Here is an 18236-nt window from a genome sequence, read left to right as displayed (position 1 = left end):
CATGTAGGCATGAATAAGCCTGTGTATGTACATGGGTATGCATGTTTGTATTTATTTAGGCAGGTTTTATAATAGTTTTTTTTGTTCTAGGCACTAATTTATGTACATTTATTCTATATATGTTTGGAGCACATTTATCATGTGTTTTATTTTGTTGTCTTTGTCCTTTGTCCAAGCCAAATGTATCCATGGGAGGCTAATTAATGAACTTTGAGCTTGGGGACGTAAGCCCAACCAACGTAAGCAATAGATATTGTGCTAAATTTGTGGTTTCCACTCTCTGTCTGAAAGGGGCATTTGTGTATGAATTATCAGATTTTTTTCATTTTTATTTCACTAAGTTACTCAGTTCAATGAACACTATACCTTATTTATTTATTACATCAATAAGTTTCATTGTTAACAATTACAGTTTATGTCAGCAGGGAATTGTTGTACCCTTCAACCAAGAGTAGCAGCTGCAGCTCGTGAGCTGAAGTCAATGTTGCCAACCGAGCAACGTTGTTGCCATATTTAGTGAGTCGTCAGACTTCTCTGTTGACTTCTTTTTCCCCAAAAAGATCAGCGCCAAATCTAGCAACTTTTTTCAGATGTCATTGAACACTTTTGTAGACTAACTTGAAGGCTTGTATGGTTTTCACCCAAGTGAGCAGCTAGTGCTGCTATAGGCACCTCCCTCGTACCAACGAGCTCTCAGTCTCATTGTGTTGACACAATCCCCCCTCTGTAGAATACCTCCAAAACTTTCTGACAAAGTGTTGGGTAAACACGTGCATTTGTAGATTTGTTCTTATTCTATTTCGAACTACCTGCCGATATTTCTTCTTTGTCGTTTTCCGTTCAAATAGAACAATAGTTTGCCGCAATGTCTGTAAATATTGACTGATCGTGAAGATTTATCAGCCCCAACTCGCAAAACATACACTTTATTTGCTGCGTTGCTATGTCTGAGCTACATACAGGGTATAAACAAAAGGAAACTCGGTACTGCGAGCTACAGTGCTGCAGAAAAGACAATACATTATACCACCTAGTGGTTGGGGGTGTAAGTCCACAGCATCACAACCAATAACACAGAAGTATAAACACCAGTGATGGGGTAGGCGCTGTACGTACCCTTCATGTGTTGGTGCTATATGCAAGCATAAATCAGGCTATGGTCGATCAGCAGCCACTCTCAGCTGCAGTCAAAACAGCATACGTTCACCGCTCTATATCCAGGCTGCAAAAAAAACATTGCACATCTGCTAGCTGATCCTGTACTGCCCCAGCACTGGTGAATATAAATAATAATACCTTTGCATATAAAATTCTGATGAATGCAATGATTGGAAATAAATATTCAAAAGTGCTGCACTGGCCTACAGTCAGGAGAAAGGAGGAGGGTTGGAATTGTGGGATAAAAAAAGAACCGTAAAAGTTCAGTGTGTACAGTTTGTACAGTGTCTATAACAATTATATACAATTAAAAAGAACATAGCTACTTTCTTACCTTATTTTCTTCATGGGGTGCTGACGTAAACATAGAGAAAACTTGAAGTGGGCTCCTCGTCATTTCAGAAATATCTGCAATTTGGAAATTACTGTACAGCGAATGCTTTTACTGTTTGTACTTTTTTTTGTCTGTACTTTTGTTGTTTTTGTGGCTTGTGGACTCAGTATGAGCTGACACTAAAAATGAAATGACTTGGACTCTGACTTGGGAGCAAACAAATGTAATTGGGATACGCCTATCTGTTTCCGTTTCATTTCAAGAAGTACTTTCTTAAATTAAGGAAGCATGGTCTTGCTGTAGGGGTCTTCAGTGCTATCAGCAAGAATAACCTGAAGTAATTTTAGACTCTCATCTCTGTGGGACAACCGCATGTTGGTTTACAGCACTGTGTCACACATGGACATCAATTATGCTAACTCGCAAAGCTGCAGTGGACATCTTGGCTGAGTAATTGACTCCAGAAAGTAATTATGGAAAAGAAAACAAAAGGGCTGGCCCAAATTTCAATTTAAGGGCTCTGGAGCTTCAGTAGTAGATTACAAAGAATAGTCAAAGCTTTGGTTACATGTTGCACCGAAACACTACACACGACTTATCAGTTAAACTGAGCCCAAGTATTTCTGAAGGTTCATGCTGAGAGGGAGAGCGCTGAATATTGCAGTTGCACTGCCAAAGAAAAAAAAGGGCCCAAACTGAAGTCAATACGTCCACATAATAAAAAAACATTCAGATATCTGAGTATCTGGGTAGAACCCTGGAAAAAAAGACAGTGACCAAGGAAGAGACCAAACTAAAGTAAATCCTCGACAAAAAAAGGTTAATTAACCTCCTCACCTATAGGGGGACCTAAAGAGTTAAAACATTTTGTTTTGCTTTCATGAACTCAAACATCTTCATGTGAGAGGAAATAAAAGCAATATAAAAATAATTTAAAAACAGGCATCTTATCTTAATGATAATTGAGTGACAGAACCACACCACAGATACTTGCATCTACTGCCCAAATTCTGGAAGTAGGTGATTTTATTACGGAAAGTTAATAGAAGTAAATTGACGTTTTATGAACATGAGAGTAAAAATTATTAGTGTGTGACAGAAATAAATCAGGAAAATATGTCCCTTTTAAACACACACACACATGGCCATTCATCTTGAAATTATCCAAATTAGGGAAAACATTGTTCCATACAAAAAACCGATCATGTCTGACCCTAATTTACTCAGGAGTTAGGCTGTGTTTTCCCTTCAAGAGTCAAACGCTGAGGACGATGTGAAACCCAAATAAGCCTACGTTTGAATGATTATATTTAGTTCATAGACCACATTTAGCTCAGTAAGTATTGCAGAAATGAAACGACTGTTTGTATTCGGCAAGAATCCTCCTTTCTCGTGACATTAGTGTGGCACGATTGGACAGGGCCGGTTTTTGCAATGGGCAATATGGGCGACTGCCCAGGGCGCAATCCGGGTGGGGGCGCACGAGCGCTCGCAAAAAAAAAAAAAAATTCGCCCTGACAGTTCCATCTCAAATCTATTCAATGGGCTGTTATTGTCACATCAACTTGCTGCTGCTGAGAGTCGCATCCACTAAGTCACAGGAGCGTCTCTCTGGACTCGCCATCATTAGCATCAATCATACAGTTGCACAACAGATTTCGTATGATGATGTAATTGATGATTTTGCTGCAAAGAAGACTAGAAAAGTCTGGATTTGAACTTTACCACTTTACACCTTGTCACCTCTGGGGGTAAGGTGTGGAACCAAACGCAGGAGAGAGAGGGAGGCCGGAGGCAGGAGTTCTCAAAAAACAAAAAGGCTTACACACGGCCAACGTTCCGGGGGTCGCCCACGAGACCGGGCAGACCGGCTAGAACGCTCGGGGGGACGTCCCCGAGGCCTAGGCCTGGGTCTTGACGCGGGGCCTGGACGGCTTGGCGTGGGGCTTGGCAGGCCTGGACATTTAGCAGATGACACCCACGACTCTATATCAAACCATTCAAAAGTTATGGCGGAAAATAGGATCTATCAAATATCAACCAATCAGAAGAAGGGGCGGGGCTAATTCATGCCAATGAAGGTCAAGTACTCAAAACCGAGTCAGATGACACCACCCACGACTCTTTATGTCAAACCATTCAAAAGTTATGGCGGAAAATAGGATCTATCAAATATCAATCAATCAGAAGAAGGGGCGGGGCTAATTCATGCCAATGAAGGTCAAGTACTCAAAACCGAGTCAGATGACACCACCCACGACTCTTTATGTCAAACCATTCAAAAGTTATGGCAGAAAGTAGGGACTATCAAATATGGACCAATCAGATGAAGCGGGGGCGCGCTTTTTGGCGTCGCCACGGGAACGCTTATGGCTGAGAAAAGTAATACGCAGGATGGAGACGCACATTTTGATGTATAACACACCTGGGTGCACGTTACGGTTAGGGCAAAGAAACGGCCGAAAAAATGGCATAAATTCCGCCAAAATTACACGATTTATTCAAAATGGCCGACTTCCTGTTCAGTTTCGGCCATGTCGCCAAGAGACTTTTCTTTAATTTGTGACATGATACAGGTGTGTACCGATTTTCGTGCATGTACGTCAAACCGTATTGTGAGGCTTGAGGCACAAAGTTTTCTAGGGGGCGCTGTTGAGCCATTTTGTCACGCCCATTAATGCAAACCATTAAATATCAAATTTTTCGCCAGGCCTGGCTTGCGTGCAAAATTTGGTGACTTTTGGGGCACGTTTAGGGGGGCGAAAAGACCCTCCTTTCGTCGGAAAAATAAAAACGAAAAGAAAAAAAAGAAAAAAATCCTACAGATACAATAGGGCCTTCGCACTGTAAGTGCTCGGGCCCTAATTAACTTAGAATTGGCGAAGTGTGTGTGCGTGTGTGGTGGGAGGGAGAGAGAGAGAGAGAGAGAGAGAGAGAGAGAGAGAGAGAGAGAGAGAGAGAGAGAGAGAGAGAGACACCCGCCTGTTAATAAAAGTGTTTTGTCGCCTGGTAAACCTGTCTGTCTGTCTGTGTGTCCGTCTGCAGTCGGTTCCAGCCGCTCTTCTCTCTCTCATCCCAGCGCTCCAACTGCGCTCCGAGCGGCCGAGACGTGCGTCACGAGACCGCCGACATTCCCCAGTAAAGCTTCAATGTGGACTAGTCTGCCTCGGAGTTACGGCTCGGTCGGCTGGAAATGAACTCTGACGACGACACGCGTCCATCTCATAGGATTCCCAGTGAGAGTTGGCGTTTCTCCTCATTTTCCATCCACAGGAGAAGTTTGACGGGAGCTGGCTGAGAAGAGACTGCACCTACCAGCACCTCCGATTGGCTCTTTAATCCTCTCGCCTCTCACCTGGAAGGACGCTGAGGTGAGTGCTCTCTCCCTCCCAGTTTAACATCACATTGTCACGAATCCGAGCTGGTGTCGGAGTGTCTGGTTACTTTCATTAAAGATGGCACATGGTTGTCTTTTATTCTGCTAAGGCCTATTCACAGTCTAACCTCGCTGCGTTTTTTTTTTTGTAAACACAATCTTATTTTATTAAATGTCAGTTATTCAAAGACTATATTCCTCGGAGTTCTTTATTTTTTCTTTCGTTTTAATCAAAGATAACGCAGTTCCCGCAATAGATGTGAACTTTAAAACGCAACAAGCTCACAGGGTAGGCTATATTTATATATTTATTCTCCAAAAGTTATCTTCCGCTCCTGCAGGGCAGCCTGGCTGAGGAACCAGACAGCTCCATCATACCCTTTAAACTTAAAAGGGTTCCTTCTTCCTGTAACGTTTCTAAAAATAAAAAAAAGCTTTTTTATTTCGAAGACCACAGATGATATTCTATATAGAAAAAGTTTTGTTTGACTACATATGTCCTTTTTAAAACATCTTATTCCTTCATTTTCACATCAAAGGGCTGGAGTAATGCCTGAGTCAGTCCTCATACGACGACAGATAATTGAAAGATCAAAATGTTACTCAGTACATCAAAGAGCATGACTCATGTTAATATGTTCTTAAAGACTTGTCAGAGCTGGCTTCAAAACTCCTGCATGCGAATTAGAGGATAATATCTTTTATATTTATACATAAAGGCTCTCTGAAGTTAACATTGCATGTAGAATGTACTGTAGAAACAACAGCAATCAGGGAAGAAAGCCCCACATGTTAATCCATTATTTTATTTATTCATTTATTTGTTGTGAACAACTAGGCTAACGGTATTATTTAGCAAGTATATGCGCTGGGTGCTGATTGACAAAATGTTTCAACTCCACAAAAGATGGCAGGGTTTATGTAGAGGATAATTTCTTTCTGCATCATGTTTCCATCATCCAGGCATCATGGGGAGAATCTGGGCAATCTGTTTAGTGTTTAATTAGTGTATTTATTATTAGTGGATTCATAGTTTTACAGGCAGATGTTACTTTGTTTCATGAGTGTGTCTTTGTGCAGGAGTTTTTTTTGTGGAAACCTCTAGTTCTCAGAATATATATCTGGTATCACTGCCATCATGAACACATAACCAGCGTCTTTCTTCCAGGATGCTGCCCTTTAGCTGCATGCTAAGGATTCAACAGGGAGTGTTTATCAGCCCCTAGGCTGTATGAAAGGACAGAAATCTATGGAGACACACTGCGTGGAGATATGAAGCAGAGAATATTGGAGGAGAAAACACAAGCCATTTGATATGTATTAACTGATAAGCAGCACAAAGGGGGAGGATGGGCTACTGGGTGGAAAAAGTGTGTGTGTGTGTGGGGGGGGTGGGGTCATTCTTTGCTTATGGAAAATCAACTGAAAGGATTCAATGATGTAAATTTTTCATTTGTTGAAAAGAAAGGGTTGTTTAGTGTTTCAAAACTTGTTCATCTGAAGCTGGTAAGGGGATATTTTTTCACCGATATATATATATATATATATATATATATATATATATATATATATGTATACATGTGAGGATCTCATAATTTATGCTTAGTATAGAACAAGTAGCAATTTTAACCAAAACAGGCGGGAAAATGAATAATTTCCAGCCTGCTTAAATTATGTTGGCACCATTGTGTTTGTAGGAATGGTAACTGGTGGACTAATTTGCTTCTTCGAATGAAGAAATACCTAGACACTAAAAAAGAAACAGTACTACTTCTGTGCTATGTTATTGGTTTACTTGAAGTAGCTGTTGGTCTTATTCCTTGGAAGTAGGTCAACTTGTTGCAGTCAGTGAGTTTAGCAAGCTCTGAATGTGAGCACAAAACATAATTTTAATTCAGAGTGAAGTGTTATTATATATATCAGTAATGTTACCACGGCTGGCGGAAAGAGTGATGATTTTATGTTAGTGTTCTTTTCTGCATTGCAATCTCACTCCCCTGGAGCAATTACAGTCACTGGTTCACATGACTGCAAAAACAGACTGAGGAGGGAGAGGAGGGAAATGTGAGAAATACGCAAGACAAATGTGAGAAGTTAGAAAGAAAGGATTCACAGAAAGGATTCACGGAGAGAGATAGAGAGAGAGAGAGAGATGATCTCTTACAAAGGGGTTCATTTAGTGGCATTTATTTCAATTGTCCCCATATAACGTATACTCGAATGAAGGGATACATTGCAAAGGGTAGGAGAATACAACCACCAGTTGCTTTTGTGTCAAACCACCTGAACCACATGTAAAATATTAAAGAAAAATTAGACATGCAAAGCCAACATTTAAGGCCATTAACTAGTTCGCGAGTAGGCTTCTAATAACAGGTAGCTCCCCCTCTACAACATCAGACATGTTCACCGAGTAAGAATGAAACAAGTGCACGTAATCACCATGGAAATAAGCAGCAAGCAACTGAATGGCAGAAAAGGCGATGAATCATTTCATATTAATTTTATATCAATCTCAAAACACATATTTCATGATTTGAGACTTTGTGTAACTGTGTTGGTTGCTGTGCCTCTCAGCGCCAGACCAGTGGAAACCTGTCTAGGTGACTGAGCTGTTGCCGTGTATCAAAGCTCTGCATATTCGATTAATTTATTAATTCAGGTTTTACATTATTATTTTTAATATTTCTTTGAAACATCACCATTTTCTTTAACAAAACCTATGCCAAGATGTAGAGGCACTGTGTAAAAGATTAAGTGCACCCTGGTTGTTTTCATAGGAAATAAGTTGATAATAAGCACTAAGCCAGGATCTGCTAATCAAACACACTTCATTGAATAATCATGAGTAAGTTTGATTACCTCTTTAAAAGCAAATTTGTTTGTGTGGAACTTTCAAGTGCACATCAACACAATACAATGGAAAAAAGGCATCAGCAATGATATAAGAGAAGCACTTATTATTCCATCTACAAAGGGTTATACAACCATTCCCAACCTGTTTATCAGCAGGTGTGCAAATCTGCATAAAATGAGGTATTTTGGCAGTTTTCTGGTTAGGTGTGTCTAACACAGTGCCAAGAGGAAAATACATCAGTATTGGTCTCAGAGAAGCAAAGATCATTTCTGAGTGGAAAACGTTCAAGACAGTTGACAGTCTCTCCAGAAGTGACATCCAAGCATGTGAAACCCCCCACTCATCATGGGGCGTACTAAAAATGTAACATATAGCTTAACAGGCTTTCTTGTTTGTTTGTTTAAAATAATGACATCAATAATATAAATAATACCCAATGCAATATCTCTGGTTGTTTATCTGATTGTTTGACGTACATTAACTGATTTCAATGCCCAATAAGGACCACATTATTATAAATATTTCTTTAAATAAATCCATCCATTTTGTATACCTGATTATTCCTATTCAGAGCCACAGGGGCCTGCTGGAGCCCACCCCAGCTCTCTGTGGACAAAAGGCAGGGGTACAATCTAAAATAATTAAATTAATGAATAGATAAATAAATAAATTAAGAGAAGAATGTACTTAAGTTTCATATAGCAGTAAATGTACAGCCTTCTTCTCATTTTTCTGATAACAGTGACACAAAATTATTGCTTTTCTTTTATCAGCCTTTCAACAAAAGCTGTAAAACTACTGCTAGTTTTGCCTCAAGCTTTTATTTTTATCTCTTCTTTCTTCCACTTGACTGACACTAATATTGATTTTGATGTCAATATAGGTCTACTGGGGGTTATGGTCATGCTTTACCTTGGCTTGTGTGCACTATGCAAGTCATTTCAGTAATGATCTGGTGCAAATGTGCATTTAAATAGATTGATGGATCATTCCATGCTAGTTCAAAGAAAAGGGTAATAATTATGTATGTGGACTGAATGAAAAGACTCAATTTTACCCTGCTATTCATGTCTTGTGTGCATCCAAAGAGTTAATGCAGGCAAGGCCGTGCAGCCAAACAGCATGTATGTATACTGCGTTCTATGTCCTGGAAAAAGGATCCCAGTAGTTATTTTAAAAACTTTTTAAAAAAAACACAACAGTGTATTCTTGCGTTCCTAAGTTTTAAGATAAATCACCAGTCACCTCCCACTATTTCACATGTTGCAGAGCAGTGCAGTCAGTGTCCTGACGACAGTTATCTTTATGTGTAAATCCAAACACTTTTTCCTAACAACCTGTCTTCACTAACACCATGTATTTCTGTCCTCTAAAACAATTAGAGTTTCTCCTATCAATCCCTTGGAAAATCAAATCCCCTGTGACGTTGTTTATATTTGGTTTCTGAGGCTCTTAGGTTTAAGATTAAAGTTTTACCAGACTTCACACCCCTGGTTTAAGCTTCATTATATTTGGTCTCATGATCTCCGTTACTGCATGAACAATACAAGAAGGTATTTAGCTTGATTTGCTGGAATGTTCAGCTTTGAGTGTTTGATATTGTAGCTTAAAATAGTGAACTGGAAACAAAAACCTTTTGTTCTGAGAGCATGCACACATCATCTCTCTCCATACAATAGTGAATATATTTTCTTTTAAACTTGTGATTTGACTGATTGAAGTCTTAAGATCTCCGGAAGAAAATACACAGACTGGACATTTTCAGTTTGTGTGTCAGTCTCCCTTTTGTCGGCTGTTGTACACATGTTTTTTTCTCTTGGTTTTTTTTCCTTTTGCTGAGGATGAGAAGTGGGTCACATGCTTGAATTATCCATTTGCAGGGTTGCATGCCTCAGTGCCAAGAAATTGCAGTCGCTGGAAGATCTTTGCTAAGAAAACGCAAGGACATACTCTATCTGGAGGATGGAGGACAGAACTGAAGAAGATTGCGGGCAGGAGGACAGACCCGCTGATGGCACAAACAGTGGACGCCGCTCCTCTCGGTGCACCAGTCTGAAGGTACATAAAACACACACTGTGAATGCAAGGATTATGGTGCTCCAGTTAACACCTGTGGTGTGAGTGTTTCTCTGTATGTTCTTAGAGAGTCACATGCTTCCTAATGAGTATGAATTTGCCCGGCACAACCTTAATAACCTAGTTACAGCAACAGTGTTGCAAGTTTCTTTCCACAGAGATAAATTGATTTCAGTGAAAAGTTTACCCTGTGGGCCGTCTTTCTTAATGTGAAAGTACAAAGGACTGAAAGATGAAACGGGTTGCACTTCCACTCTCTTCTACTCCATGTGCTGCGCTGACATTCTCAGTTAAAAGTACATCCTCACATACTGTCCTTTTTATGAGAAAACAAGCCATGCCTCTGTTGTCAGCCGTTGATGTGGGTCATCATCTCATTGCTCAAAGCAATACATTGTAGCCACCATCAACCGATAGTCTTCCTTTGATTATATGACTTTTGAGCCTTGCACTTCATTTATTTTGCTGTAGAATATGAGAGGCATTTCTATTCAAGGATATTGAGCCGGGCTAATTAAAGGAAAGGTTTGAAAGTTAACTTTATGTTTCAACATGTATAAATGTATAGTTAGAACACTTACAGTTTGATCATTACCTTATTAGTTTGATTCTGTTACACTTCTGTGAACTTATTCCATAAAGGTGAAAGGATGACCTCAGATTTGGAGAAGTGTAGTGTACAGGATCTTTACCTATTGGCTTTCTCTGAGCTATGAACAAACTGCAGCAAAAGACTGACATTAGTCAGCTGCCAATAAAAGCACTGTTCTGAAACATGGAATAATATGAGGATATTTTCATTAATATCATGTGAATGAATGTGAACATAGTATGGTGTGCAGTGGATACGGAACGTATTCAGCCCCCCTTAACTTTTTCCCTCTTTGTTTCATTGCAGCCATTTGATAAAATCTAAAAAGTTATTTTTATTTCTCATTAATGTACACTCAGTACCCCGTCTTGACAGAAAAAAAACAGAAATGTAGACATTTTTGCAAATTTATTAAAAAAGAAAAACTGAAATATCACATGGTCATAAGTATTCAGACCCTTTGCTCAGTATTGAGAAGAAGCACGAGCACAGCCACGAGTCTTCTTGGGAATGATGCAAGTTTTTCACACCTGGATTTGGGGATCCTCGGCCATTCTTCCTTGCAGATCCTCTCCATTTTTGTCAGATTGGATGGTGAATGGATGGTGAATGTTGGTGGTCATTTTTAAATCTTTCCAGAGACGCTCAATTGGGTTTAGGTCAGGGTTCTGGCTGGGCCAGCGTTGTTATTTTAGCGGTGCTTAAGGTCATTGTCTTGTTGGAAGGGGAACCTTCGGCCCACTTTGAGGTCTTGAGCACTCTGGCAGAGGTGTATAATCCAGTTGCCATAAAGTAAAAACCCTGCCATGTTTCTGGATCAGCCTGTACATTTAGAACAGGGGTTTTCACTAACGACCTACCATCTACCTGCAGAGGAGCTGGTTTAGTGATTGGTTGGAACAACTGCTGGACTGGTTTTTTATTTTATGGCACCTGGATTATACACCTCTGCACTCTGGAAGAGGTTTTCTGCCAGGATATCTCTGTACTTGGCCGCATTCATCTTTCCTTCTATTGCAACCAGTCGTCCTGTCCCTGCAGCTTAAAAAAAAAACCCATAGCATGATGCTGCCACCACCATGTTTCAGTGTTGGGATTGTATTGGGCGGGTGATGAGCAGTGCCTTTTTTTTCTCCACACATACCGCTTTGAAATAATGCTAAAAAGTGAAATCTCTGTCTCATCAGACCAGAGAATCTTATTTCTCATAGTCTGGGTAAACTCTATGCAGGCTTTCATACGTCTTGCAGTGACGAAAGGTTTCCGTCTGGCCACTCTGCCATAAAGACCCGACTGGTGGAAGCTGCAGTGATAGTTGACTTTGTGGAACTTTCTCCCATCTCCCGACTGCATCTCTGGAGCTCAGCCACAATGATCTTTAGGTTATTCTTTACCTCTCTCACCAAGTCTCTTCTCCCACGATTGGTCAGTTTTTCTGGACGGCCAGGTCTAGGAAGAGTTCTGGTCGTCCCAAACATCTTCCATATAAGGATGATGGAGGCCACTATGCTCTTAGGAACCTTGAGTGCTGCAGAAATTATTTTGTAACCTTGGCCAGATCTGGGCCTTGCCACGATCCTGTCTCTGAGCTCCTTGGGCTGTTCCTTTGGCCTCAGGATTCTCATTTGCTCTGACATGCACTGTGAGGTGTAAGGTCTTATATAGACAGGTGTATGCCTTTCCTAATCAAGTGCAATCAGTTTAATTAAAAACATCTGGACTCCAATGAAGGGGCAGAACCATCTCAAGGAGGATCAGAAGAAATGGACAGCATGAGTTAAATATGAGCGTCACAGCAAAGGGTCTGAATACTTATGACCATGTGATATTTCAGTTTTTCTTTTTTAATACATTTGCAAAAAATGTCTACATTTCTGTTTTTTTCTGTCAAGATGGGGTGCTGAGTGTACATTAATGAGAAATAAAATGAACTTTTTTTTTGATTTTAGCAAATGGCTTCAATGAAACAAACTGGGAAAAATTTCAAGGGGTCTGAATACTTTCCATACCCACTGTACGTGGGGTTTCATGGGTTTTTTGATCTAGTCCTGCTAGTTTGGTTCTTGTGCCTGACTTAGCACCAGTGTTTTGCTTTCAACTGCTGGCTGCAACAAAACTTGTGCGATGTGCTGTGCCAGATGCAAGAACCACTACATCACGGAGGGGGTTGTGACGATTGCAACCATAGACTGTATAAAACAACTAACAAAGCATTCAGTCACATGACCCATTTGTTTCTGAGGACCAGTTTTGAAGCCTGTTTTTCTTTGCATGGGTCACAGCCATGTTGTTCAGCAAGCTGGCGGGAACACACTCATGTATGTCAATCAAAGTTTGTTGTGCTCCCAGCTCCTTGAGCCGAACCCCATTGAAGTATCTGCAGAGCTGCCGTCAGACATTTACAGCGGGCTATAGCATTTACCATTTCGAATTGACAGCAAAAACAAAAATGACCGTGGCATTTAGTTGACGCTTGGTTAATAAAAAAGGCTGGTTGCTTCACAGAGGGTGTTAACATGACAATTACAGATGAGGAAGTGGTAATGGCTAGTACTGGCTGAGCCGGTTGTCAATTGATCATATTAGAAATAAATGTATTGCTTGACTTAAACTCTCCTGGAGTGGTACCAAAAAATTGACCCTCCACAGAGTTTTCATGGATGTGAAATCAAACGATTGAGACTAAAATTGTCTTTTGAACCAGGCTGTACATATGCTAATGAAAGTAGTGAGTCGGGGAACTGCAACAAAACTTTATTCCGCATCAGACTTGATCCAGAAGTTAGATGGTTGGCACTTGATTGTAACCAACCAAAACTATGCAACCCCCATATTTAAAGAACTTCTGAGTTTAACATATATCATACTGGGATCATTCTGGTTGCATTCTAACTGATTTAATCATGCAATAAAAAATGATGTACTTCACAGAAAACATGTGGCTCTAAGAAGACTTACTTTTGTTATAAAACTTAAATGCAGCTGATGGCATAAACTTCCATGATTTATAGGGCCAGGATTATCATCTGCACACACCAAAATTCGATTTCCATTTGTCGGATTTCCATTACCCTTTAGCAAAAGAAAAGCAAAACTCTGAAATTGTCGTAAAGGTACGGCTGCCTGGAGCCTGTGTTTCCATTGAATGGTATTTTTCTCTGTATGACTGTAACATTCCCAGGCCAGCCGAGAGACATAGTCTCTCCAGCATGTCCTGGGTCTTCCCCGGGGTCTCCTCCCAGTGGGACATGCCTGGAACACCTCCCTAGGGAGGCGTCCAGGAGGCATCCGGTACAGATGCCCAAGCCACCTCAGCTGACTCCTCTCAATGTGGAGGAGCAGCTGCTCGACTCCGAGCTCCTCCCGGGTGACCGAACTCCTCACCCTATCTCTGTCTAGAGTCTAGCCACCCTGCAGAGGAAACTCATCTCGGCCGCTTGTATCCGCGATCTCGTCCTTTCGGTCACTACCCAAAGTTCATGACCATAGGTGAGGGTAGGTGCGTAGATTGACCGGTAAATCGGGAGCTTTGCCTTTCGACTCAGCTCCTTCTTCACCACGACGGTCTGGTATATCGACCGCATAACTGCGGACGCTGCACCGATCCGTCTGTCAATCTCCCGCTCCATCGTTCCCTCACTCGTGAACAAGACCCCGAGGTACTTGAACTACTCCACCTGAGGCAGGACTTCTCCACCCACCCGGAGAAGGCACGCCACCCTTTCCCGTTGGAGAACCATGGCCTCGGTTTTGGAGGTGCTGATTCTCATCCCGGCCGCGTCACACTCGGCCTCAAACCGCCCCAGCACATGCTGACGGTCCCGGTCCGATAAAGCCAACAGGACAACGTCATCTGCAAAAAGCAGAGATGAAATCCTGTGGTTCCCAAACCGGATCCCCTCCGGCCCCTAGAAATCCTGTCCATAAAAATTATGAACAGGACTGGTGACAAAGGGCAGCCCTGCCGGAGTCCAACATGCACCAGGAACAAGTCTGACCTACTGCCGGCAATGCGAACCAAACTCCTGCTCCGATCATACAGAGACCGGACAGCCCTTAATAGAGGGCCCCGGACTCCATACTCACTGAGCACCCCCCACAGAATGGCACGAGGGACACGGTCAAATGCCTTCTCCAGATCCACAAAACACATGTAGACTGGTTGGACAAATTCCCATGAACCCTCGAGCACCCTGCGGAGGGTGTAGAGCTGGTCCAGTGTTCCGCGACCGGGACGAAAACCGCATTGTTGCTCCTGAATCCGAGGTTCAACTATCGGCCGTAATCTCCTCTCCAGTACCCTGGCGTAGACTTTCCCGGGGAGGCTGAGAAGTGTGATCCCCCTATAGTTGGAGCACACTCTCCAGTCCCCTTTTTTAAACAGAGGGACCACCACCCCGGTTTGCCACTCCAGCGGCACTGTCCCCTTCCTCCATGCAATGTCGCAGAGGCGTGTCAACCAAGACAGCCCTATGACATCCAGGGACTTGAGGTACTCAGGGCGAATCTCATCCACCCCCGGTGCCCTGCCACCAAGGAGCTTACGAAATACCTCAGTGACCTAGGCTTGGGTGATGGATGAGCACGCCCCAGAGTCCCCACTCTCTGCTTCCTCAGTGGAAGGCATGTCAGTCGGGTTGAGGAGATCCTCGAAGTATTCCTTCCACCGTCCGACGATGTCCCCAGTCGAGGTCAACAGCTCCCCACCCACACCATAAACGGTGCCGGCAGAGTACTGCTTCCCCCTTCTGAGGCGCCGAACGGTCCTCCAGAATTTCCTCGAGGCCGACCAAAAGTCTGCCTCCATGGCCTCACCGAACTCCTCCCGGACCCGGGTTTTTGCCTCCAGGACCGCCCGAGCCGCGGCTTGCTTGACCTGCCGGTAACCATCTACTGCGTCAGGAGTCCCACAGTCTAACATAGCCCGGTAGGACTCCTTCTTCAGTCTGACGGCATCCTGTACTTCCGGTGTCCACCACCGGGTTCTAGGATTGCCACCACAACAGGCACCGGAGACCCTGCGACCACAACTTCGAGTCACCGCGTCGACAATGGAGGCAGAGAACATGGTCCACTCGGACTCAATGTCCTCCGCCTCCCCCGGGATCTGAGAGAAGTTCTCTCGGAGGTGGGAGTTGAAGATGTCCCTGACAAAGGGCTCAGCCAGACGTTCCCAACAGACCCTCACAATCCGTTTGGGTCTGCCCAGTCTGTCCAGCCTCCTCCCCTGCCAGCGCATTCAACTCACCACCAGGTGGTGATCAGTTGACAGCTCAGCCCCTCTCTTCACCTGAGTGTCCAAGACATGCGGCCAAAGGTCAGATGAAATGACAACAAAGTCGATCATTGACCTCCGGCCTAGGGTGTCCTGGTGCCACGTGCACTGATGGACACCCTTATGCTCGAACATGGTGTTCGTTTTGGACAAACCGTGACTAGCACAGAAGTCCAACAACAAAACACCGCTCGGGTTCAGATCGGGGAGGCCGTTCCTCCCAATCACGCCTCTCCAGGTATCACTGTCATTGCCCACGTGAGCGTTGAAGTCCCCCAGTAGAACAATGGAGTCCCCAGTTGGAGCACTATCAAGTACTCCTCCCAGGGACCCCAAGAAGGCTGGGTACTCTGCACTGCTGTTCGGCCCGTAGGCACAAACAACAGTGAGAGACCTTTTCCCGACCCGAAGTCGCAGGGAAGCGACCATCACGTTCACCGGGGTGAACTCCAACACATGGCGGCTGAGCTGGGGGGCTATAACCAAGCCCACACCAGCCCGCCGCCTCTCACCCTGGGTAACTCCAGAGTAGTGGAGGGTCCAGCCCCTTTCAAGGAGCTGGGTTCCAGAGCCCAAGCTATGTGTGGAGGTGAGCCCGACTATCTCTAGCCGGTATCTCTCAAACTCACGCACAAGCTCCGGCTCCTTCCCCCCCAGCGAGGTGACATTCCATGTCCCCACTGTGAGGGTTTTGGTCCATGGATTGGGTCGTCGAGGCACCCCGCCACGACTGCTACCCAGTCCACAATGCACCAGCCTCTCATGGACCTTCCTGCGGGTGGTGGGCCTACAGTAAGGCGGGCCCACGTCGCCGTTTCGGGCTGAGCCCGGCTGGGTCCCACGCGCAAAGACCCGGCCACCAGGCGCTCGCCAGCGAGCCCCAACCCCAGGCCTGGCTCCAGGGCAGGGCCCCGGTGACGCCGATCCGGGCGACGTAGCGGTCCTCAATGTCTTCTTCTTCATGATAGGCTTGTGAACCGCTCTTAGTCTGGCCCGTCACCTAGGACCTGTTTTCCATGGGAGACCCTACCAGGGGCGTAATGCCCCCGACAACATACCTCCTAGGATCACTCGGGCACACAAACCCCTCCACCACAGTAAGGGGGCGGTTCAAGGAGGGGAGCAGATGATCATTCAAATTATTATTCAAAGACAAAGCCGTTATGTAATGCAGTAATGCATAATGATTAAATAGTATTATTGCACATCTACATCGGATTACTGAGACCAAAAACACCTGGAAACTAGATTTTGATGACTTTAGATTGACCAACTACATCACATTCAGCACGGCCAGAGATGTGCAAATTTTAATAACACTTTTGCTCTAAATTGGGTTATGAATATGTCTGTAGAACCACCTCATGTAAGTCTACAGATGTAATTGCAATATTTGGCAGATTTTCAAATTAGACGCGTTTGCATTATATGTTATTCTTTGGGTTACTTAGGTTTCGTGCACTTCTAGGGGGTAATTCAAAACATGATTATTATTGTTATTCAGAGGGATTTCATGCTCCTTTTATGGTTTTCTTGCGTCCATTTTGGTGATGTAATAAATTACGTAGGGTCCTGGCTCTCCGGTGCTCTCTGGCCAGTGGAAAAGCAAGCCAGTTCTTTGTAGAACCTGTTTGGAACTGGTCCTAGCACTGGTCTAACACCAGCACTAGCACCAGCACTGATTTTGAGTTGGTCAAAAAGCCTATGGTGACAGCCAGATAGCACAAGGGGTCTACAACCCTTTCAAAAGTTGGGATGCTATGAAAAATAATAACACAGTGGAATGTACTTGGATTTCTGTTTATTTGTAGACAGCAATATATCAAGATACTTCTTCTTTTTCTTAACTTTACAGCATCTATTATTGCATTACAGGCTGCAGCAAACTGAAATAAACTGGAAGACTAAAGCTTTTACTACTTTGTCATGTTGCCGATCTTTCTCCAAACTCAAAAAAAAAATTCAGGCATCAAAGACACCAAATTATGAAACATTTTCATTGTTTCTTCGTCCCATTTTGTCGCTGTGATTTCTGAATTTATGGACTGTTGTAGGTCATTATTTTTTTTATGTTAAAGCGACACTACGTAACTTTTCCACCTTAATATCATATTTCCAGAGTCATTGTGATGGTACATCAACTTCCAACAGGTTTAATGACACCTCTTTCATGATCTGAGGGAGTCTGTATCGCCTTCACTGGCACTATGTAACTTTGAGGAGCATGGTAGGAACCCTGCCACACTAAAAAACTACAAATTTTACGGCTTTGACTGCTTTACGGCACATACGTCACTTCCCCCTCCTTCCCGATTCGCAGTCGAGACGAAAATGGGCGGGGCTTGGAGCGCAGAGCTCCGCAGAAGCTGGTAACCTGTTGCTGCAGCAGCAGCAGCAGCAGCTCCACATATAACAGACCAGGGAAAAGATCCTAATGGTTTAATTTTTCAACGGTTTCCTGCTCGGAGGCAGAACCACGCAGGCCAAGTATCTGATATAACGGAGTAAAAGAGTGAAAGAGTCGTCGGCTCGCTTTGGATCGCGGCTGTAACGACCAAACACACAGTA

The 18236-nt window shown here is 43.5% G+C and overlaps 1 protein-coding gene across 1 annotated transcript in view; it reads left to right on the top strand.

The window, feature by feature from the left end:
* Positions 1 to 4526: 4526 nt before the first annotated feature.
* The window catches only part of LOC133441703 (solute carrier organic anion transporter family member 1C1-like), a 52896-nt gene continuing 39186 nt past the window's right edge, over positions 4527 to 18236 (top strand). The window contains exons 1-2 of the mRNA XM_061719277.1: positions 4527 to 4863; positions 9606 to 9783. Of these exons, the coding sequence (XP_061575261.1) occupies positions 9688 to 9783 (96 nt within the window). The 5' untranslated portion in view covers positions 4527 to 4863; positions 9606 to 9687. The remainder of the gene's footprint in view (positions 4864 to 9605; positions 9784 to 18236) is intronic.

Source organism: Cololabis saira, chromosome 4, assembly GCF_033807715.1.
Source record: "Cololabis saira isolate AMF1-May2022 chromosome 4, fColSai1.1, whole genome shotgun sequence".
Lineage (NCBI taxonomy): Eukaryota > Metazoa > Chordata > Actinopteri > Beloniformes > Belonidae > Cololabis > Cololabis saira.
Note: the sequence above shows the minus strand (reverse complement) of the source record. Positions and strands in the feature narration are given on the sequence as shown.